At 37.6% G+C, this 23677-nt stretch overlaps 3 protein-coding genes across 6 annotated transcripts in view; 1 reads left to right on the forward strand and 2 right to left on the reverse strand.

The window, feature by feature from the left end:
* Window positions 1-10063, reverse strand: part of MTIF2 (mitochondrial translational initiation factor 2) — a 28479-nt gene extending 18416 nt beyond the window's left edge. Inside the window, exon 1 of one of the 3 annotated variants that reach the window (XM_026676711.2) lies at window positions 9889-10063. Coding sequence is in view for 1 of the 3 variants with exons in the window: in XM_087961064.1 (XP_087817190.1) it covers window positions 5379-5493 (115 nt within the window). In the remaining 2 variants the exon portion in view is untranslated. Of the gene's footprint in view, window positions 1-5099; window positions 5292-5378; window positions 5583-9888 lie in introns of those variants that run through there. The other 2 variants (XM_087961064.1, XM_087961073.1) reach the window with 2 other exon arrangements.
* A 38-nt stretch (window positions 10064-10101) lies between these two features.
* Window positions 10102-12120, forward strand: LOC113418054 (prolyl-tRNA synthetase associated domain-containing protein 1-like). The gene is made up of 2 exons (XM_026676714.2): window positions 10102-10264; window positions 11322-12120. Exons 1-2 carry the CDS (start codon window positions 10172-10174, stop codon window positions 11757-11759), a joined length of 531 nt encoding a protein of 176 aa, XP_026532499.1. The 5' UTR covers window positions 10102-10171; the 3' UTR covers window positions 11760-12120.
* Window positions 12121-14078: 1958 nt separating this feature from the next.
* CCDC88A (coiled-coil and HOOK domain protein 88A) overlaps window positions 14079-23677 on the reverse strand; it is a 99120-nt gene continuing 89521 nt past the window's right edge. Inside the window, exons 32-33 of one of the 2 annotated variants that reach the window (XM_087961052.1) lie at window positions 18001-18102; window positions 14079-14212 (exon numbers count right to left, since the gene is read on the reverse strand). In XM_087961052.1, coding sequence (XP_087817178.1) covers window positions 18038-18102 — 65 coding nt within the window. In that variant the 3' untranslated portion in view covers window positions 14079-14212; window positions 18001-18037. Of the gene's footprint in view, window positions 14213-16849; window positions 17035-18000; window positions 18103-23677 lie in introns of those variants that run through there. The other variant, XM_087961042.1, reaches the window with a different exon arrangement.

The following is a 23677-nucleotide window of genomic DNA, read 5'->3' on the forward strand; positions in this document are numbered from 1 at the left end:
GGAACCAGGTGCAATACTCAGGTGACTGAGGACACAGATGCTTCAACAACCCTCTTAAAGGATGCAAATGACCAGCTGTCTGCAAGGAATATACATTCTTCCATTTCCCACTATCCTGTCAGAGCTGAAGAAGCCTCTTGGATGAGAAGTGAAATGTCTTCAAAGAAGAAACAAGACAGTCCAGTTGCCTCCTGAAAAAGCACCTTTGGGACTTCTAAATAAAACAGTAAACTGTCAAATCTGGAACCTAGCAATTTAACAATGAAAGGATATGCTTATAAACTGCTGTGGTTGATAAAACACCCCCCCCCCAAAAAAAGACACCACCCAGGAGCATCAGCTGGCCCCTTGTGCCAAAATTACTATTATTTTTCCTTTTTTGGGTGATACAGACCAACAAAGCTAACCTTCTGCAGAAAGGAAGCAAGCAATATTAGAGAAACAGAGAAAAGCACACGCACAGTTCTGAAAGAAGCCACTCTTTCAGATATTTTTAAACAGTATTTTTCAGTATTTGTAAACAGCAACGGATCATGCCCAGTATTTCCTAGCCGTACCACAGATAACAACAATGATCTAATACATATCGATTTTACAGAAGACAATGTTGAAAAAGCACTACGCAATCTAAAACCATCTCTATCTATTGGACCGGATGGAATATGTGCCTACTTCTTAAAAAAGCTATCCACTGCCATAGCCAAACCTCTAAGCATAATCTTTGAAAAATCTTTCAGGACCAGCTCCTTGCCTAACCTATGGTCACAAGCCACAGTCATCCCCATCTTCAAAAAGGAGACCCAAGCCTAGTTGAAAATTACAGACCAATCTCCTTATGCTGCGTCACCTGTAAAGTCATGGAATCAATTATTAACCAATCCATCATCCTCCACTTAGAGACAAACAACCTACTCTCCAATAAACAGGAGCTGGTCCTGAAAGATTTTTCAATCTTGGTACGGCTAGGAAATACTGGGCATGATCCATTGCTGTTTACAAATACTGAGCCGAAGAATGTGTTAAAGATGTTGGCTTTAATGGTGTCGTCGTTGCAGTCTTTACCATGAGGTCCTATCAAGGGAGGATGGACCTTGAGTCTTTTAGTTTGTTGTTTACAAAATTGTAAAAAGCATGGGTGGAATTGGTGCTTAGAAGGTTTTCCTCTTGTTTAATGTGATAATTGGTGCATTCGGTCTTTATCTGGTGGCATAAATTTTTGTATCGGTTTTTGAAATTGGCAACGTGACCAGATTTGTTTTTCCGCCAGAGTGATCTCTTTTTGAATTGAAGTTTCCTTATTGATATGGGTAATCTGCTTTTTGTTTTGTTTTGGGAGTTGTTGTTGGAACATATAGTTTGATGACTCTTTTGACTTCAAGTAAAAATATGTTGTAATGGTCTTCAACGGTATTGCATCCAGTGAATAGAGATTGCCAATCAAGGGATGAGAGATCGTTGTCTATAAGATCATAGTTGCCTTTTTGAAGTTACAATAGGGATTACATCATTGTGGTGATTTTTGTGTGGACGTATGTTGAGACAAAGTCAATCATATTGTGGTCACTACTGGAAAAGGGTTCTTTAGTTTGTATTCTGTAAATTAAATTCAAACTGTTGCAGAAGATGAGATCGAGGCAGTTGTTTAGTCTAGTGTTGTTGGTTACTAGTTGTTCCAGTCCCAGATTTGTAATAGCATTGTAGAAGGTTGTGTGTATGATTTCAGTTGTACAATCATTAAGGGTCCAGTCAATATGAGGTAGATTGAAATCACCAAGAAGGATAAAAGGGTATGGGCAGGATGCAGCCCATGTTAGTAATGTATTTAGCTTGTTTACATGTTCGATGTCATAATCAGGTGCTCTGTAACATAGTAAGAATCGAATTGTGATATTTAAGGATAGTTCACAGATGATGGTTTCAGGAAGGGCAAGCTCCTGGGTAACTTGGATATTTTTAGATGTAAGGATTTTTATAGAATATAGCAACACCACCTCCTCGACGATTTTCACGATCTGATCGGTAAACATGATAGTCTCTTACTGTGGTAATGGAGTCGGGAGAGATGCATTGAGCCATGTTTCACAGACAAATATAATGTCGAAGTTAGCCATATTTAGGAGGAAGAGAAATTCAGGTATTTTATTCACGAGGCTTCTTGCATTGAGTAGTTTGCATTTAAGGCCGGCAGTAGTTGGAATTGAGGTAGTTGGGGCGTGCGTGCCTAGTCTTGGGTGATGGTGGATGGGTTGAGGTAGGGTTGTTGTTGAGGGTAAAAGCTGAGTATTGGGTTGCGTGGCTTACTTTTGATACAGTCAGCATGGTAGTCAATGTACAGGTCCTTCTCTCCATTGTCTAGACGGTTTTTGAGTTCGATGCGGAGTACACGGAGCGGGCACGTTGCTGTATGGTTAGGTCAGGGCGGCAACGAGGTTCTTATGGTTGGTGTTGGTTTTGGCGAGTGAGTTTATAGTATAAATGAATTTACGTTTGCTTGATTCATTTTTGCAAATGACCCTGCACAAGCGTGGGCCGCAGAGCCGTCTCTATTTTTGAGCTCTCGGTCGATGCGGAAATGTCAAGTATATCATCAGCGGAGATGGTTGATGCTTGATAATCTCTGATGATGTTTCGGACAGTTGTGATGTCATCATTGACATTGATGTCTTCTAGACCAAATAAGATGGCGTTTGGACGTTTCCGTTCACGCTCAACGGCTTCTCTGATGAGGATTGGGATATCAATATTTGTCTGGGTTGTGTTTATTTGTGGATTGGGTTTTGGATTGGATTGTGGTTGTTTGGTAGAGATGTGGTTTGTAGCTATTGGATGTTCAGGTTTTTGCGTTGTGTCTTTTTTTCAAGGTTGGATATTCTTTCTTTTACGGCGTCCAGGGATGCTACTATGGTGTTGAGGATGTTTTAATGGTTTCGATGGTAGGGGATGTTTCAATGGTTTCGATGGTATCAACTCTTTCAGACAGATCCAGTTTGGGTCTGCATGATTTGCAGAAATATGGAAACTCATTGGATGATTTTAGGTATTGAATCATCTGCTCAGGTAATCCCAAGCAGTCATGGTGAGTGTATTTTTACACAGAGAACATTTGATGGAGTTTTCATTATCCTTTAGATTTTTGTAGCATTTAAGGCATGTGCAGGAGTCTTGTGGTTCATTGGTGGGGATCATCTTCTCTTTAGGTTGTGGTTTGACGTAGGATTTTCTTTTTGGCATGGTAGGATTGTTAAAATAGTACGTTGATTGAATTAATTAAAGGAACAATTTTGGGTAATCTATATAGCCAATATTACATCAAACAATCAATTGCAGTAATCTCTCAAGTCAGATAATATTCCTGAGCAACAATCAGCCTGATCAATTAATTACTCTAATCACTAATCAATTACACTAATCATTAATCACACTGTTCATTTAAATTAACTAAATCAATGATTTTGCTATTCAATTAAATTACATGAATTTTGATCTTTTAAACTAGTCAGTAATCACACTATTTGCACTAAACACTCTAATCACACTAATCAATTAAAAACAATAAATCAATTAAACCATTAATAAAATATTTTATAGAAATTGATTATCTAATCGTTGATATAGGTGATGAGGTAGAAAAGTTGTAAGATTTGAGGTAATGAGGTAGTATTAAGAGTCTGCAAGGAGCGGGTTAATTGTTTTACTAGCAGCTGAATGGGAGGAATTTATCGCTTCTTTGAATAGCAGATCGCTATTACTCTGTAAACAGGAAGTTGTAACACAATGTTCCAAGGGTTTTTATCCGAGTGAAGGAAAGATTGAACAGCTCACAGGAAACTATTTGTTTTTGTTTTCCCTTGATGAATGAGATTTCTGGGCCCCTCCTAGTTAACTGAATACACTTTCAAAGTTTGTTGCTTTTAAGAGAAAGAGGCCGTCTTGCACTGGTAAATTCAAACAGTTTATATTTTTACTGTGTAGACTCAGATTTGTATTGAGCATTCACTCCTGGCTTTAATATACCTCTGCTTCTATCACTCTTGGAGTCCGGATTAGCAATTTGGCGAGGAGAAAAGAGGGAAGAGGGAAATGGGGGCGGCAGGGTAGCAGCGGCAGCGGTGTCACCTCCGACTTTTTCCCTCCTCGCTGCCCGTCGTCTCCCCAACCAACTTTGGGACAGAAAATCCTAACTCCTAAGACGCCAAGTTCCTGGGATCTTGGATTCCCAGCGGATCCTTTGCAAGATCGAGCCCTGCTTTTCCGCGGATCCGCCGCTCGGATTCTTCTTTGCCTGCGAGGTTAAAAAGGCGTCCCGGTTAAAAGGCGTCCCCCTCCACTCCCGGCCCTCGCCCGCTTGCCTTTGCGCCTCCGGGCTGTCTGTTTGCGCTCTTTCGCGGGTCATGAGAACGCTCGCTCCATGCCCCGAATGAGTCTTTGTATCTTTGTCTTCTCTTACTTTTCCCTCTCTCGTGACGATCGAGGATGCTCTATCCGCCGCCCGTTTATTTCTAATTACTTCTTAGTCCAGGCTTCTTCAGCTTTCACGTGGGCGATATTGTTTTGAAAGGCCAGCAATCCGCCAAACGTTTACTCTAAACTAGTTCTATTCGAGTCCAAGTCCCGAGAGCGCCAAGCAAGAGGCCCGTCGGACTATCTAGGCGAAGTTCGCCTGATGCCGCCGTTCCCTCACCGTCTTCCTGCCCCGCCGATCACGGGCGCCGCCATCTTCATCTTACCCCCATCTTCATCGTTTCTCTTATTCTTCTTTTATTTTTCTTATATGTACCCATTTCATGTATTCACAACTATGTATACACTTATACTTATCTTGTAAACAATTGGCAAATCAAATAAATAAATAAATAAATATCCAGAAGCTGAAAAAACAGACAAATCCACCGAGCCTTCCCTGTGGTTTTTTTTCTTTTCTTTTCTTTCAACATCTCGCCTATTGCCTTCCGCCTCTTTAAGCGCTTTACTGCCGCCCAGCCAGAAGATGGCGCACGCCCGCCCCCTCAACTCGTCACTCTTCTACTTCCAGCCGTTTGAGCGCGCCTCCCTCTTGCAAGCAAGGGCCAAAAAGCATAGCGTTGATATTCGCTACTGACTTTTATCGTCCCGCTATTCATTCGTGACCTCTTCGGTTATCTGCTTTTCTAGATGAATCCGTTCAGCAAAAATCGAAAAAGTAGGAGCCATGCTAAAAAAAAAAAAAAAGTGGGCGAAGGAAACAAAAAACGCCAAACTCGCCCAAGCCAAAGCAATTGAGCAGGCGGAGTTTTCGCGCACGCTCAGTATTAATTCCCATAGCCACCCGACTTTCGTTTGCCCTCAGGTCAGGTAAGGGCTGAAACTGACTGAGTTTTAAAATGACCCCGATTACGTACCTTTTTTGCCAATGAAAAGGTATAACTTAGGACAGCCCCCAATGAGAAACTTTTCAAAAGATTGCCCGAAGAAACTTCTGAATGTAGGCTTAAGTGGAAAAAATAGTAAGCCCATTTGTTTCGAGGTTGACTCCCAAGGACAACATATGCATTTAGGAACGTGTGAGTTCTTCAGTTTAAAGCAGCTTCATTATTTCTTTACACAAAAGTTTAATATTTAACCGCTGCGTTTACATCTTTACACACTGATATTTCTTGCATACTATTAGAATGGTTGAATTTGTTGTTTGGGGGGAGCAGAGAGTTGCATCTTTTGAAGTCATAAATTGCACTAACAGAGGTCTTTCATATATATTTCTATTTGAAATTTGGTCTAGCGGGGCACTTATTGTTAGAATTTAGACTGTTAGACTCATCTGCAGCAAGGAGAAAAGACTTAAAACATTTGCCAAAAATCGTATATTTTCTTGGATATAATAAAGTATTGGTTCTAGGGCTGGAAAAGGACTGGAGACAGTCAAGTCCTCCTTTAGACACAGTACACCAGTGTGTACAGTCCATAACCGCATCTTTCAGTGAATTGATGTGGAATAACAATCATGATAATAATATCTTGGGGTCTTCCTCATGAAGACTTCCACTGAAGTCTGTCTGTTACCCAGTGTGAGAGTTGGCAGGAAAGTATACTGACACAAAGAAGTGTTGATTACATTTTCAAACTCTGTTCTGCCTTGCCAAGGAAGCAGAATAAGGCTCTGTCTGCATAAGACATTGGGGGAAGAGTGAGATAGGGAATATTCATTCCAGCATCTGATAGAAGTTTCACTTGATAGAAGATCAGCTATCTGATCCATGAGATCCAGGGTAAGAGAGCTGGTACCAAAAGAGCTATAACTCTGCCACATTTGTACCCTCATTCTCTTGCTATTGATGACAGATGAAGCAGGGTGGCGAGAAGAAAGGGAAAGTGTTTTCTTTGGGGGGTGGAGAGCACATGAATGAAAAGGAGCATCTAGGAAAAGGGCCTGAATGGCTGAACCACAGAATATGTGGGATAAGTGGGACTTACTGTATTTATTCAAAATGACATTTTGCTGTAATACAAAGTTAAATAGTCTCATTCTGTTTAGATCTAGTTGGAGATAAGCCCCAGTTTAGTCAATGAGGCATGCTTCTAGTAAATAAGAAAATATTTCAACTCTGTTTGCTTTACTATTATATGGATTATTTTGGTAATCGGGCAATGTTAGCAAATTTCAATCATAATGACATGTTTGAATAGATGGCATTATAATCTGGACACAATGTCCATAAAATGTAGCATTTGAAACTGACTCAAAGCTGCAGTGGAGCAAATGGGAATAAGACCTGCAATGGTAGTGAAAGGTAGCTCAAAACAGAGTATTTGGGGGGAAATTCTAATGGTATGGAATCATTGATACCACAATCAAGATTATTTCTAAAGATACAACATAGAATTCAATTTATTTCATTTTTTTAAAAATACAGTGTCTAAGATCATCATTCACAAGAGATACAGGTATTATATATAAACTTGTAAAAATGAATGCAAGCAATTACAATAAAATGTTTGGCTCTAAGACCTGCCAGTATAAAAGTACAGATAGTCCTCGACCTATGACTACAACTAAGTCCCAAATTTATGTTGCTAAGGAAGAGATTTGTGGGGTTTTGCCCCGTTTATGAACTTTCTTACCACAGTTAAGTGAATCACTGCAGCTGTTAAGTTAGTAATATGGTTGTTAAGTGAATGTGGCTTCCCCATTAACTTTGCTTGTCAAAAGGTCGCAAAAGGGAATCACATGATTCTGGGACACTGCAACTGTCATAAATATGACTCAGGTGCCAAAGGTTTGAGTTTTGATCACATGACTATAGGGATGCTGCAATGGTCATAAATGTGAAAATTGGTCATGTCACTTTTTTCGAAGGTCACTAAATGAACTGTTGTATGTACATGCCCACTAAATGATAAAATAGCTAACCAATAATGGTTACTATAAGTTTAAATAATTAAATTATTGCTTTACTTAATGGAACACGCTATAAACAGTTGTTATTCAGTACAAATGCAATTCATTTTACAATCCATATGGTCAGTGCCAAATAAGGGTGAATGCATAATTAAGGCCGTTCAACTTAATATCTATGTTTCTTCAAAATGAATGCTAATTTATTCTGATTACCATTAAATGACCAAGATTAGAACATGTTGTTGCTCTTAACAAACTCTTTCTGCTGCACACATTAAAAGTAACAGGATTCTAAGAGAGTCTTGTGCAAAGAGGTTTTATTATGCAAATTCCATTTAAAGAATGGTAGCTGTATAAAATCATGAATTCATTTTAACAGAACTTATACAAATGAACCTATTATATTTTATAATGGCAAACAAAATAAAAATCAAGCATTGAAACATATCCATTTCAGTCCAAAATGCAATCCCATGTTTATTCAGAAATGAATCTCATCTGTGTTCTGTGAACTTCCTAGTAAAAATGTCTTGTATTTCAGAATTCAGATTTTTTTTTTTGATGATTAAAATCAATTCAATTATTTGATTTGCTGTTTGGCTGGTTTATAATAAAAGTAGTTTAGACCATAACTCTACGTCTACTTATCTAAAAGTAAGTCTCATTGAACCCATTGGAAATTATTCACTATAGGAAATACATATGTATATATATATATTTAAAGTGTTGCTCCTGAATTTATAAGCAGTGCTATCAGACTTGATGGTGAATAAATTTCTAAGATTTGTTATTTTAAAAAAGACACTACCAATTTCTCGACATAGCTTCCAAGCATGCTTTCAAACAATAGTTCACTATATTAATATAGAATAAAATAGAATATGTCATTATTAAAAATCTGCAATTATGCTACATTGGCAACTAATTATGAAAAAAGGTTTACCTCCTAAGTACACATACCTGGAATAAAAAGTATTAAAATCAATGTAGTTTAGTTTTGAATTGATAGTCCTAAGATTGCATCATAAATATTTCCATATGAAGCCTGAATACAAGATAGATGCAATTTTAAGTATTATTCAGATCTATATTTATACTTAAATATTGTAGTACAAAGAAGCAACAAAGAAAACTCCAAATGACATGTGGCGTTTGAGTAATTTGTTTTCAAATTAAATTGCCTATTTAGAATAAAGTTTTATTCTAAAGCATTTTTCACATGTTATTGCATAGTTTTTTCTGCATAAAATCAGAAATTAAACTGATCAACTGTGTTTTGACAGCTCACTTGGTTAAAAATGTAATTATCAAGAGGGTGGTTTGGTTTGTACAATTGGGATTGTATATATACAGGTAATAATGGAAGTTAATAGAAAAGGTCATTTTGAAATGAGAGATGTGGCAATCAGTACTGTCTTCCTTACATGTTGGACTTTAATTCTCATCAAGACAAGCAAACATTACCAATGGCACTTTACTTTGGAGAAACAGTTTTTATTATTAACAGTGTTAATAAACTGTTTATTTGTTGAATAAACATTTCCTTGCAAATCATAGACTGAATTCATATACAACTCTGAACTAGAACACTCAAACTAAAGTTGTAATGCTTATGGGGATAAGTTTGGTAACCTGAGCCCCAAAACTGAAGCTTTTTAAAACAACACAACAAAAGTTACTTGTGAGTCAAAAATGAAGAAGTATCATGATATATCATTAAACAAATGTGCTAAATAAACCTCAAAGTATGACTGAAAACAGTTATTTTACTTTGTCCACTTATTTGCTAGTTTTACATTAACTGAAACACCAGTATTCAATTTTATTACTGGATAAATAATACTTTTTGCAAGATATATTTAGGAAGGTACTGGGTGGCATCTTCGGTGCCTACAAAATGTTGCAGGGGCAGAAAAGTATTTGGGAGTGCTCTATGTGGGCTGCAAAGCAGTTTGAGAGGCCCTCTCGAAACCGGACTGTCATGGGCTAGCTTGGGTGTAAGCATTGTTCAGACCTCATGGTTAAAATGAGCTGCAGCTTTTAATACAGCATGTGAACACTGTGTTTTAAATCAACATTCTCCAATCACATTCCTTTGAAAGGTGTTTTAAAAGAAATAGCTTCCTTTAAGACAAATCAGACTCCAGTAACCATATGGTCAGAACTCTGAAATGCCATGCCAGCGTGAGCAATGGTAAGGTTGTCTGGGAATCAAAAATTGGAGACTTACAGATGACAAGGACACTAATCAGGGAAGCCCTATTTATTTATTGAAAAGGTGAGGGCAGCTAAAGAACAAGATAAAACTATCCCAAAAGTGTTCCAATCCCTGCATGCTTCCATGGAACCTGCGGAATTACAGTAAAGTCACTGGGGTTTTATTGTTGAATAAACGCCATTGTTGCCCACAATACTAAGCCAAACACAGAATAGATGTTCACACTGCAATCCAGATCAAACTGCTAGTAACGTCATAGAAACAATTCGCATACTGATTTTGGCAAAATATGGAATACCTGTTTCCAGGATGTTTTTCTACTACGGTGTCTAATTTATTTCTCTGGAATCTCCTGGTAGTTTCCCATGGGTTCAACTTTTAAAAAACGGGCAAGGTTGGCTACGCGCTGCCATCCAGCAGCAAACGGGCAGCGCTTCAAGTCGTGACGTGTCTTCCTTTTCCTGTCGCCGATGGCCGCTCTGGGATAGGAAGGAAGCTGTTGTTGGTCAAGAAAATCGTCTCCGCCTTCCTGCTCAGTCTTCCCGAAAGGCTTGCGGCAAGTACTGTGGGGCGGGGCTGCAATGGCCGAGCCGCCTCCAAAGGGGCTTCGAGAGGCGCTGGAGGCTCATTTGCAGGGCCTGGGCATCCAAGCACTCAGCGTGGAACACCCCGAAGTGAGTGAAGAAGCCGCAAAATGAAGCGTTCTGGGGAGGAGGGCTGGAAACGGCCAATGGAGAAGCCGGTGTGCAGGGAAAGGCGGCTGGGACGTGGCTGATCCATCTTTTTTTTTTATCACTTCCTTTTTCCAAAAATGGAGAGTAGCTTACTACCAAGTCGATGCACGTGAAACGAGTCGGCCTGAGTTAATGGAATTTATTTCTCTGAAATTTGCAGGCTTGTTAGTTGTATCCGCACGCTAGACAGAGAGGTATTACTAGATGGCAGTGAAGTGATAACAAAACACATCCGACTTTTATGTCCGGGTACAGAAGACCTGCATAACACGTTAAATTATAAGCCATGTTAACATGCTGCCATATCTATGTCACTGATAATGTCCTAGAGTACAATACACATGACTTAAGCTGTTACAAGCTACACACGAAGACATAATATGGCTTGTTTGAGTTTGATAAGCCCTATGAAAGGTTAGCCTTACTGAGGGATTTTAGCAATGTCAACTGATTGTCCAAATCAGTCAAATATATCCTTTTCTGATGTTCTTCAGTATAAACATTTGTTAATGTTATACTAATTAAAACAAATGGAATAAATTTAAAGTGCTAAGAAAAACATTATTTTGGATTATGCTGAGAGGCTTCTTGATTTCCTTTGAATGGCTGCAATCTATATCATGTTAAACAATGTGAAAGATGTGGGATATTAACCTGAGCAGGGGAAAGGATTTTAACTTTTTAAAAAACATTTAGGTATGTAAGCCAATCTAATTAATCCTGTTGAATCACCTTTGTTCACCCTTGTTTACTGCCAAATTTCAGTAATATAATTTTTGGCACTGAAAATATGGGTTCAAGAACGTATTTTCTTATTTTGGACTATATGATTAGAATTTATGTGGATTGCTGAAGTAGTATCAAATTGAAATGTGCAGGGTTGTTGCATTGATCTTGTTTATTTCAGTGGCCTTTATAAAGAGGAAATGCTGCAAGTGTAGTTCAAATGCAGTTTTTTAATAGTTCAAGGAAGTCACACTTCGTTTCTCTCTTCTAGGTCTTCACAGTGGAAGAAATGATGCCTTATGTACAACACTTAAATGGAGCTCACAGCAAAAACCTTTTCCTTAAAGATAAGAAGAAAAAAAGCTTTTGGCTGGTGACAGTTCTGCATGATCGACAAATCAATTTAAATGATTTGGCAAAGAAACTGGGTGTTGGAAGTGGGAACCTGCGCTTTGCTGATGAAGCAGCCATGTTGGACAAACTGAAAGTTGGCCAAGGATGTGCAACCCCCTTAGCTCTTTTCTGTGATCAGGGAAATGTGAACTTTGTTTTGGATGCTGGATTTCTGCAAGGAGGTCATGATAGGATTTATTTTCACCCAATGACCAATGCAGCAACTATGGGCCTGCACCCAGATGACTTCCTAAAATTTCTGAAGTCTACAGCACATGAACCCATAATTGTGCATTTTGATGAAAGCCACAAATAAGCTTTTTAACCCAAGAGTAACTGGGTGGGAACTTTCATTAACACGCACAATATCCTACATTCACAAAGATTTTCTAGGATGGAAATCATCATTGGAAAATCACAGAGGAAGATCTCCACTCCTTTCAGTACATTTAGTGCTGAGATTTATGCTCACTCATTCATGATTTATAAGATTAGTAAAATGCGCTCTTTGTATGCTTTGCTGCTTCAGTCTTGTTTCCTTTTAGATTTTTTAAATTTAAATTGTAGTTTTAATGTATTTATTGCGTACGCCATTCAGAATCACTATGTGAGATAGGTAGCTATAATAAATATGATAAAATAAATAAACTCGGCACTCTTTCCTAAGAGAGAAATTATCCCAGCTCTGATCATGTGTAGTGTTGTTCCACCTACTTTGTGTCATCACTCACTGTGGTATTCACAGGTGGTATTCAGCAGGTTCTGACCAGTTTTGGAGAGCCAGTAGCAGAAATTTTGAGTAGTTAGGAGAACTGGCAAATACCACCTGACTGGCCCCACCCCCATCTATTCTCTGCCTCCCAAGTCCCAGCTGATTGGCTGGGTTCTTTTGTTGCCTTGCACAGAACGGAGCTGGAAAGCAGGTTAGTGGGGTGGGAAGGGAATAGGGATTTTGCAGTAACCTTCCCCCTGGAGAATGGTGATTTTACAGTATCCTTCCCCTAGAGCTGTGATGGCGAACCTATGGCATTTGTGCTGGCATGTGAGCTGCAAACTTCCCTCACTGCGCATGTGCGTACCTCACAGCTGATTTTTGGCCTCCCAAAGGCTTGAGGAAGGCTTCTGCAGGCTTCTACAAGCTTTGTAGGCTGAAATCTCTGTCACTTCCAGTATTTTCGGAAAAACAGGAAGTGATGAAATGGGGCTAAATTTCAGCCTACAAAGCTCGTAAAAGCCTGCAGAAGCCTTCCTCAAGCCTTTGGGAGGCCAAAAAAAGGCCTCAAACCAGCCGAAAATCAGCTGTAAGGCGCAGTGCAGGTAAGGGGGTGGGTGGGTGGGGATTGCGGACACATGCGTAGGGGACGGGGGCACACATTGCCTTCTGGGTGCTGGTGCGCGAGTGTGAGTGTGCAAGTGCACATACAACTTTTTGGTACAGGAACCCAAAAAGATTAGCCACCACTGCCCTAGAGTGGGGTGGCAATGAAGATTTTACAGTATCCTTCCCCTGCCACACCCACCGAGCAGGAAGTAAAAAATGTTGAATCCCATCACTGCTCTATAATCCGTCCAAAAGTATAAAGGGCAGTTCTTAAAGGCTTCTATAAGTATACCAAAGTTATAATAAGTCTTTCTCCAATATAAAGTTTAGGAAAACTCATTAAAGTGCAAAGTATGCAATGTGATCACCTGAAGGGCCAAACAAAGTTCTTTCAAAATAAGAGAAAGTCGACAGTTACTTTGTTTCAAATTTTAATAACATAAGTAGTGTACAATGGCAAACATTACAAAACTCCTTAATAGGTATAAGAAAGGAAGTTACAACTTTAAATAAAAGTTTCTGAATAACAGTGTTTATTTTGTGTCACAGCCACATGCTGTTTTTTTCCTTTTAAGGCAGTTCCATTCTGAACAATGTTTGAGTTATACACAATGCAATAGAGTTTGCAGAGAACTTATATTGGCCCCATGTTGGAGCTGTGCCATCTCTCAAAATACAAGAATTTTAAGAAAGAATGCATTATAGAAAGAATGATTGTAGCTTTAGCAATCAGCAGCAACAGAGTGGGAATATTTTCATTGTATTACAGCAAATTTGCAACTTTTATTTTGTAGCTGCTTAAATACTGTTGCATATAAAGAAAAAAGCCCTTGCATTTAGTTCTAAAGGTGGTGGATTTCAAAGTGACACATTGACACTGCTACAGATTTATATTTTTTAAAAAATATTTTTTATGAACCATATTAATGAAAATTGGGACAAAGAACTATGACATACATTTTAGTTTCTTTAGATTAAAAATCTGTGAAATCGAGAGAGATAAGGAAAGCCAGTTATATTCAAATGTATTTTGGAAAGGAAAGCTATAAACAAACAAGGCTTTGGTTTTCCTGAAGAATACCTGTATCAAGATTCATTTCTCTTAAGTTATCAGCAGAAAATCATCTGGCTTTTCACAAAATACATTTTTAAAGAGAACTATGGAGACAAATTACATATAGTTTACAAATCTCAAACTCCCTTTCCAGAAATATCAGTGTTAGGCTTCATTAAAACAAGATGATAGTTCATTTTATTTGTGGATTAAGCCTAAATGTACATATGTAACTTTGCAACACTAAACCAAACCTACTGCCAAAATTGGATCATTAAAAAAGGCATAATCTATTAATAATTAATTTTTCCCAGGCAATATTATGCTCTTGGTCATCTTCATACCAGAAGCATCACTTGTACTACTTAAAACTGTATGTAGAAAAAGTTTGTACCTAAATCCAAATACAAAACAGTGTATGAATCACATACAAAACTGAAAAATCAAGAAAAATAGATACAATAAAAAATAAGTGCTGGAAAAACAGGTGATTGTTTCCCAAAACTGCAAACATTTTGAAGGTAATTAATACAAAACAGTAGTTTATTTGAAAAATATTCAGACGTACAAGATTAGAATCATGTTGAGTTTTCAGGTTCCCATATTTCCATATCTGCAGGTAACAATAGTGGTTGCCCAAGACGGCATAGAACAACTGAAGAGGCCCTTCATTACTGTGTTCTTTATAAAAAGGCTTGCATACAAATCTTTCAGTGCCACACAGCTCATCCAACCTAACCTGATTTAGTACAACTACTTTGGTATTTTCATGGAACTATTTTTGAAAATTGTTCAGTGCTTATTAGATATATCTCTTCCACTAAATTTTTGATTGTTAATTAATTTTAGCATTAATATGAATTTCTTTTAAGTTTTGTATTTTTTTTTAATGTTAGCTGTCTTAACTTTCTTGGGAAGGCCGAGTATAAATCAAATATATAACAAATAGTAATAATGATAGTCAGTTTGAGGATTTCTGGATAGACATTTCATCAATAAAAAAAAATGAAAAGTATCTCATTGTTGTGCAGTGTAAAACAGCTACTGCAAATAATAATGTGATTTGGCTCTTGGTCATTTCAAACTATTCACATTAAGTATAATGCCATTCTTACCTAAATAGACAATGCTATCTGGGAAGCTTAACTTTAGGATTTATTTATTCAAATTACATTTTTCCAATAGGTTGAAATTGTATGAACTGTATGAAAGACTTCCTGCCCTATAGTTCTATTTTCATATTTCATTTTCTGAGAAATGAAGGTGATCATAAGTTCTTTCTACACTGGCTACTATGTTCATCCTTCTATACTTGTTTATTAATTTTCAGATTGTTCAGTTTACCCAATACTTTGCACTTGTAAGATCAATTTCAGTGATTTTATTTTTTGTCATTGAAGATCTTTTAGTATACTAAAATTATTATACAATTATTTTTCTCTCCATACACTCATACTGGATTCACATTTAATACTAAAACAAGAAAAGTTGTGTATTTATAGATATTAACTAACTTGGGTGATAAGATGCTGCCTTAGGTTACATTGTACAGTACAGTTTGTTGTGAAATTTTCATGTGTCTAAGGTACCAGCAAGTTTTTTCCCACATTAAAATTGGGGAGAGTCTATCATTCACCATAAATTTTATGGCTGCAATTGTGCAACATACTAACCCATTTTATGGAATTTCTCCAGTTGTTCAGGTAATGCACTATCAATGCATTAATATACTATTGCTGTATGTATGTGTAAATACAGAATCTATACCTTTGTGGGTTGTATAAACCCCAATCTTTTATTTTTTTTCTGTTAAATCCTGATTAGTAATTGATTATGGCTTAATTTGTTACATTGATCAGGAATAAATCTACCCAGGCACGGCTGTTTGAAGATTATACATTGTATTGCTCCAAAACCAGGACATCTAGTTGTTCTCCTTAGCTGACCCCTGTTGCTCTGTAGGCTGCTTTTCATTTGGCACAGAAAAGGGCAGGATTTATTTTTATCTAATAGAAATAACATTGATTGTCAGCAAAATCCCGGTGAGTATAAAAAAATATACAATGTATAGGCAATAGATCTGATTGAAACAAGATGTGGCAACTCTACTTGTGACTAATTTGGCGAGATACAAATAATGAGATTAAAGATACACATATATTAAGATTAAATAAATCATTTAAGGTTAAATATGATACATATGGAAATATTAATAATTTAGTGGCTTGTAAGAAAATAAACTTTGAAATTTAATAGAAACCAGAAACCCTTGTACATCTGCAAAGATTAACCAAATCTAATTTCCTGTTCTGTTCACATATAAATATTAAGAAAGTATCAACTATTTTAATCAACCTTAATGCATATTATAAGAAACAAAATCATAACAGTCATTTAAACAGCTTGAAAAATGTTTGATGGATTTTTCCTATAAACACTTTTTAAGCCATTTATCTCAAAAATACCAAATTAAAAATATAGATTAAATATGTAAAATGAGACAATTTATTTTGGATGGTTTCTCTTGAAAACAAAATCAATTTCATCCAACAAAACTTCAGAAACAGTTTTTAGCATCTTTTTGTCCCCTCAAAATGAGTATATTTTTTGTGACACAAAGTATATGAAAAAGATTAATTAATCTGAGGGTCTATTAAGTATTCAATTATGTTTTAAAGTACCTATTCTTCTTGCCTTATACATCAAAATAATCAGCAGGTTTGTTTTCCTAAGAGTAACATCATGCACACCAATAAGACTGAAGTGACAAGATGCTTGAGGAGGTATTTTTCCTACCTGTATTTACAACAATTTCCACAATTTACAACAGTCTTTTTTTATTTCAGATTTACAGAACTAAATGCTAGCAGAGCGGAAGTAGTAAGCAACTGGTGACCATGTTCATAAAGGAACTAGGAACACAGTAATTGTGTTGCTGAAGTAGTTCTTCAGACTGCACAAACCTTGGTCCTCAGAGGGATGAAAATTCTCTTTTAGAGCATAACAGTGCAATGTGCAATATAGTCTTTAAAAAAAATCAGCAGCTGCTGGTACAGTTCCTTGATTCAAGGAAAGAAGATGTGCATTTCTTGACTGTTCTATTCATGAAGGACTGTAAAATTTTTGATTTTTTTTAAACATGACTCCTATAGCTGGATACCTTGTTACTTCAGAAATAAAGGCTTCATGCTGAGATACAGAAGGACACTTTTCTCTCTGTGTTCAATTTAAAAGCAGAAAGAGAAGAAAAAATGAAAGGAAAGCTTAGCTATAGAAGAGATCTAAAATTTGCAATTAGAAGAACTAGCAAGATGCAATGGAAGTAGTTTAAGCAGCAACAAGAAGAAAAGTGGGGGGAGGAGAACCTTTATAGAAAATATATAGCCTCATCTTTTGGGTGTAAGAAAGTACAAATATTGTATTGGGTTAATTTACAGAAATTGAACCATGTTGAATCTATCTTAGGATTGCAGCCTAAGATATTTGATTTTCTTTGCCTATACATGTATCATACACAGAGCTGGACATGCTGCAGTTCTGTCAAAATATGCAGTATCTGGCAATACTAGATGTTTCTCATCCCTGGCCTACCAGAAACATACTACAAATATGTTTTTAGGAACCGTAATAAGGAATGTCCTAAATATTTCTATCTTCTACTACATAGTACGATCAGAATTATGCAAAAAAACAAAAGCAGCAGACACTTCAAGTAAGAGGCAATCTGCTTACAAAATACCAACTATAGAATCCTGCTGTTCTTGGTACAGAATGTGAGTTGCCCTGATCATAAGTTGCTATTTCATTGAAATGTAATGGTACCCCAGTATCTACCATAGACAAAATACAGCATCATCATTCAGAATAGTTGGACAATAATAATCATGAGCCCTGATCCAAAAGGACTATACCAACATAAAACAGAAAACACAACAATAAATCAATGTTAAAAAATTAAAGAAGATAAACTTAAGAGTGGATATTTCTTGCCTGGCAGGTAAAATTAAATGTGCCACTCTCATTTGGCTTGAGCAGTAGGCAAAATAGCGAGTTACTTAATCTAAGCACTACTGGCAACTGTTAATGCAGTGTGCATGTGTTCTTATTTATTAATATTAATTTATTCCCTTTCTCGGAAGGTATCTCATTTGATCTCATTTACACACTGGGCAAAAAACTCACCACGTGGCCCACATCTCATGTTGTAGGGGCAATTGAATTAGGAGCTTTCTTGCCCCCTACAACTGCTTTTTGAATGTCTGTTTTCTGGTTTTGCTTCCACATCTGCAGAAGAAAAGCATTTCATGTTACTTGTTTAACAGTTCAAATAAAATGTTCTCACATTGCAACAACATTGGCAAGTTTCATTTGTACAATGTTTATAAAAATTAAGGAGAGAAATAGAAAGTGGGGGGGAGGAAAATAAGGAAAACAGTTGATATATTTACAGATTTATTCTGTTAATACTTTTTCTTGCAATTAGAGCTGAGAATTTATCACTTGGAAAAGAACAGTTCTAAATATAATTCTTCAGTGGAATAACAAGAATATTTATGGAATTATGTCCATCAGCAAAAATATATCTAGGATTTGTTTATTTTATTAAGTATAAAGCTGAAAACCATCCCTGCATGCAGTGATAATGGAACATGCAAAATTCAGTCATCTGAAATTAGTTCTTTACTTAGAAAAGCAACATTACAATCAAATATTGCACTATAAGTAAGATAATTATCCTCTTTCTCAGCAAATCAACTAACTTAGTAGCTTTTTTTTCAAAGCAACAAGTGGATGCTTTTAGTATAAGCTCCAATTGGTATTAAGGCAAAAGAAGTCCATGGTGCTAAAGTTATTGGGGGGGATTTCACTCAAACTGAGACTAGTCCAAGGCTACTTATCACCATCTCTGAGGAACTTTCTTTTTACTAACTATTGTTTATCTCTGACTGGATCTTCCTTAGACCAAATTCTAGCTCATCCTCCCATCCTAGATCTTTACAATTGTTTCAAGCAACGAAGAACAAAGTTTAAGTTTTGTTTCTGCTTTGTTTAACAATAGAAGAAAATCAAGCTACAAATCTCAGTAAAGAAAATGCCTTTAGCTGTTGAAATAAAAGAGGATCTGTTATTTCCAGAACAATTAATCAGTGTGATGACTTGTGTCCAGAAATTGTGGGTGCTCCAACACAGGAAGATTTTAAGAAGAGACTGGACAACAATTTATCTGAGATGACGTAGGGTTTTTCTGCTTGTGCAGGGTCCCTTCTAACTCTGTTATTGTTATATATTCAATAAGAAAATTATTTTCAGTGACTGATGAGAAAAGGAATAATCAAAAAGATGGAGGGTTAATACTTTGTGTGTGTGTGTGCCTCATTCTGCTCATTTGCCCCCTATTTTTTTTTCTTCCCCAATGTTGTCTGGGCAGATGATAGGCAAAAATTGTCTTAATGATTCTGAAGCCCCAATTCTGAACAAAAATATGCCATATACAAGAGCCAGTTTGGACTTGTGGTTAAGGCAACAGGCTAAAACACAGGAGACCCCGAGTTCTGCCCTAATTATGAAAGTCAGCTAGGTGACTTTGGGCCAATCAATCTCTCTCAGCCCAACCCACCTCACAGGATTGTTGTTGTGGGGAAAACAGGAGGAAGGTGTGTTGGATATGTTTGCCATCTTGAATTATTTGTAAAAATAATAATTTAAATATAACAAGTGTAGAAGGAATTTATTCAAAGAATTGCAGGCAAGCCCATGAAAATGTTTGAGAGCTAGCAGCTAGTCTGTTAAAAGTAGCAGGACATGTAAAATACTAGCTGACATGACTTGGCGCAGATAAATGTGCTACAAATAAAAATAAATATATGAGAAGCAGCTGCAATCTCTAGGGTCACATAAAGTTTTACATTGTTAATAGGAGAGGAATAAGTCTGCTTCTATTCTGCAAGAACAATCTGGAGGAAATTAGCCACTACAATGATAAATTGTTGTCTTCTCAGATTAATAATAGTATTACACAAAGGTACAACCTTTACTCAAACAAGGGACAATATTCTTGGTGCTTTAATTGAACCTATTAGCAAACATATAGAGTAAGATGATAATCTCATCTCACTGTTATTCAGTAGCAGGACATGTAAAATACTAGCTGACATGACTTGTTGAGGCATATCTCCCTCTTACTGCTTCATCTCTAGTTTATTTTATCTGATTATGCAGCCATACTGTCTGTAACTCTGTAAGATGTCTTAAAGCTCTGCCATGTTGTTGCTTTAGAGAACACCTATTGTTCTGAATTATCCAGAACAAAAGTGCTTGTATTTTCTAAATAATGCTTTAGTCCAATTAGATTGACAATTAATAGCAAACTGATCAAGCAGATAAAATCCTTTAAACATCTAGATCTTTATTTGTATTCTTCTATCTGCTGGTTTATTCAAACAAGAAAGCTTCAAATAAAAACCCCCAAAGCATCCTTTGCAAAGCAACCACTAAATTTGTAGGTCAATCAGTGACAATTATGTCAGAGGAACCATTAAACTATTTAAAGCCAAAGTTCTGGGTTTCATGCTATATAGTGCTCAGTTGTGTATTTATAAGGACTCTTCTAGTTTAGAAGCATCCCAATAAAAATATATTGAAAATCTTACTAGTACCTTATTCACTTTCCTGTGCCTTAACACAACTAGAAATAGAGCGCATTTTCTTTGAAAATTGATTAAGACTTGTCTTACATTCTGGCTGAAGCAAGTCTACTGAGAAATTTGTTAGTTCATCTCATCTTGCTGAATAAATTGTCTTCCAGTCCAAGGAGACAAATTAATGATGATTTTGCATATTGTGATCTTACCTTATCAGCATTGCCTGCCTTGAAACTTGATAAAACTCTAGTTCTGTGTTGGCAAACCTATGGAACACGTACCAGAAGTGGCATGCAGTGCCCTCTCTGATGGCAGGCAAGCTGTTGCCCCAGTTCAATTCCAATGCGCATGCGTGCACCTCCCACTGGCCAGCTGGCCTTCGGGTCTCTGCCATGCATGTGCGGGGGAGCAGGGCATGTATGGGGGGTCACGTGTGCATGTCCAAGGGGTGGGGCATGTACAGGGCGGGTTATGCACACATGTACGGGGCAGGGCGCATGCGCACGAGTTGCACATGCATCTGTAGGGTTGCTCATGCGTGCACAGGGCAGGCACATATGGGGGTTTGCACGTGCATGCACGGGGTGGGGTGCATGCGCGAGGGGGTGCATTGCATTTTGGGGGTTCAAGCACGCACGGTGCATTCACGCATGCGCTTTGGGCACTTGGTTTGGAAAAGGTTAGCCATCACTGCCCTAGTTGAACTAAAACAAGAGCATCTGGGATCTAGATATCCACAATGACAGAAGTCTCCTGTCTCTTTTGTAGCACGATCACTCCTCCCTGATCTGTCCCTAAATGTTCCTATAACATCTTTTATCTCTACATAAGAGATTATTTGCTGTGGCCTGAATTGGGGCAACAATGATAGGTAGATAAGCTTCCCACATGAAAGCAAAACTTGCTTTTGTTCAGACTAGGGGATATAATTTGTTTCATATGTGCTATTAAAATGTTTAATGTACACCAATGGTGATCATGCTTAATACTTCCAATTATGAGGGGTCCTTGATGCTCTTTGAGCTTGGTTGTTTTCTTGCAGCCATTTCATTACCCAAACTAATTAACATCATCAGTAATAAATGAAATGGCAGCAAGAAAACAACCAAGCTCGGAAAGCATCAAAGACCTTTCATTTCAACCCTGAGCTGCAAATATTCTACTTTATTGGTACTTCCAATAACTGTAATTACCACTATGACCAGGAGTCTGTTAGGTTCTCCTGGGTGGTTGTTTTTCAGAAACATCTAAGGTTGCACAATACTTATCAACAGTTACAGCTACATATTTATTACAGTTACATATTTATTCAATTTATATAGCTGCCCATCTCATTTTTACGTGACTCTAGGTGGCTGGTTCCTTCCTCATGCTATTGTTAGTTGCTAATTGCTTTAAGGTGTTCTTGAAATTTTCTTTTTATAATCATTGCATTGTATTGTATACTGTTTTTTAATGTGTTTGATCTTGGATTGTGATTGTTTTCACTTGACTTATAGGTCTAATTGTTTCTTCTCTGTTCAGAGAAGAGAAAAGGGTTAGAAAGTAAGTTAATGTGATACAGCCTGTAGAGAGCCAGTTGGGTGTAATTAAGATTAGAAATCAGTAAATGAGAGCTCTAGTTCAACCTCAGGCATAAAGCCAGCTGGGTGATTATGGGCCAGTTACATTTTCCCAGCTCTAGGAAAATGTAATGGCAAGCTACTTTAAAAAAAAAAGTAGCAAAAACTGCAGAGGCACACATGAGTATAAAACAGCCTACCTTGGAGGAAAACTGGAACACATTCAAAATTATTTATCTTTGCCTACTGTCTCCTCAGTTCCATATACCAATTATCACCCTGCCCTTTGCCTCATCAATCCCAGTGAATACTACTAGCTGAGTTAAAAATAGATTCCTACCTTGTTACAATTTAGAAAGGAGATTGAAACTTATTTACTCCGGCTTTTAAACATTTTAATATTAATGCTTCTATACATTATATATTTTTTCTGCCATATCCTCATGATGTTTTATTTGTTGTTATTATTTATCCAATTTATATAGCTGCCCATCTCAACAAATGATTGTATGGAGAACAGTTAAAATAAATACTATTATTAATGTGACAAAAGTTAAAATACATAGCAGCTGAACAACATCAACCTAAATCACTAGCATAACCAAGTAGTGGATCCCTGCACACCTTTGGGGTCCCAGGTCCAGGCCTAGAAGCAGGGCGCCAGGGCCTTATGAAGGGAAGGGCCATTCTCCAGAGGAAGAATGTTTCATAAGTCGGGTACTATCGCAGAAAAGGCATGTCTAGTAAGCCCTACCAGTTGGCATTCTTTGGCTGACAGGACTTGATCAGTCAGGTGAAAACAGCTGGGGAGATGGTCCCTCAAGTAACCCTGTCCTTTAAAGGTAACAACCAACACCCAGAATTGTACCTGGAAGCACTCTGGCAATCAATGCAACTCATGGAGTAGTTGTGTTACAAGTGCCAAATAACTGGTACCATTTACTATCCATACTGCTTCATTCTGCACCAGTCGAAGTTTTTTGAATGCTCCTCAAGGGCTCACCTATGTTCAGTGCATTATAGTAGTCCAGACAAGAGATCACGAGGGCATAATGACAAGTAAGCACCTTTGGTCCAGGAATGGATGCAGCTAGCACACAATTTGAAGATGTGCAAAATCTTCATAGCCACAGTTGTTTCCTACTCTTTAAGCCATGAGTCCAGAAGGATCCCCAGATTACACACTGGGTGTTTCTGTGGCAGTGCCGTCCCATCCAAGATCAATGATAGAAGTCTCTGGCACCAAAAAATCAGAACCACCCAAAGTCACTCAAGTCTTCTTTGGATTGAGTTGAAGCCTGCTGTATCACATCTACCACAGCTTCCAGACACTGGGAAAGGGCATTCATGGCACCACTCACCCAAACTGTCAGATGGCTACTCACCCAGGGGCCTCATGTATACATTAAACAAGACAGGAGAAAGGCTTGAGCTGTGAGGCACTCCACAAAATAGGGGCTATGTGCTGGATCTCTCTCCCATTGACAGCAATTGGAATCAGCTCAGAGGAAGAAGAACCAGCACAACACTGTGCCACCCACATCCAACTCTCAGAACTGGTTCAGAAGGATACCATGATTAAAAGCTGCCGAGAGGTCAAGAAGAGCAACAATGGATGCCTAGCCCTCATCCCACTCTTGCCAGGTTTAATCCAAG

The sequence above is a fragment of the Notechis scutatus genome, chromosome 1 (assembly GCF_049901735.1).
Source record: "Notechis scutatus isolate UNSWTSFEM ecotype Mainland chromosome 1, rNotScu1.2, whole genome shotgun sequence".
In the NCBI taxonomy this organism is placed as follows: Eukaryota; Metazoa; Chordata; class Lepidosauria; order Squamata; family Elapidae; genus Notechis; species Notechis scutatus.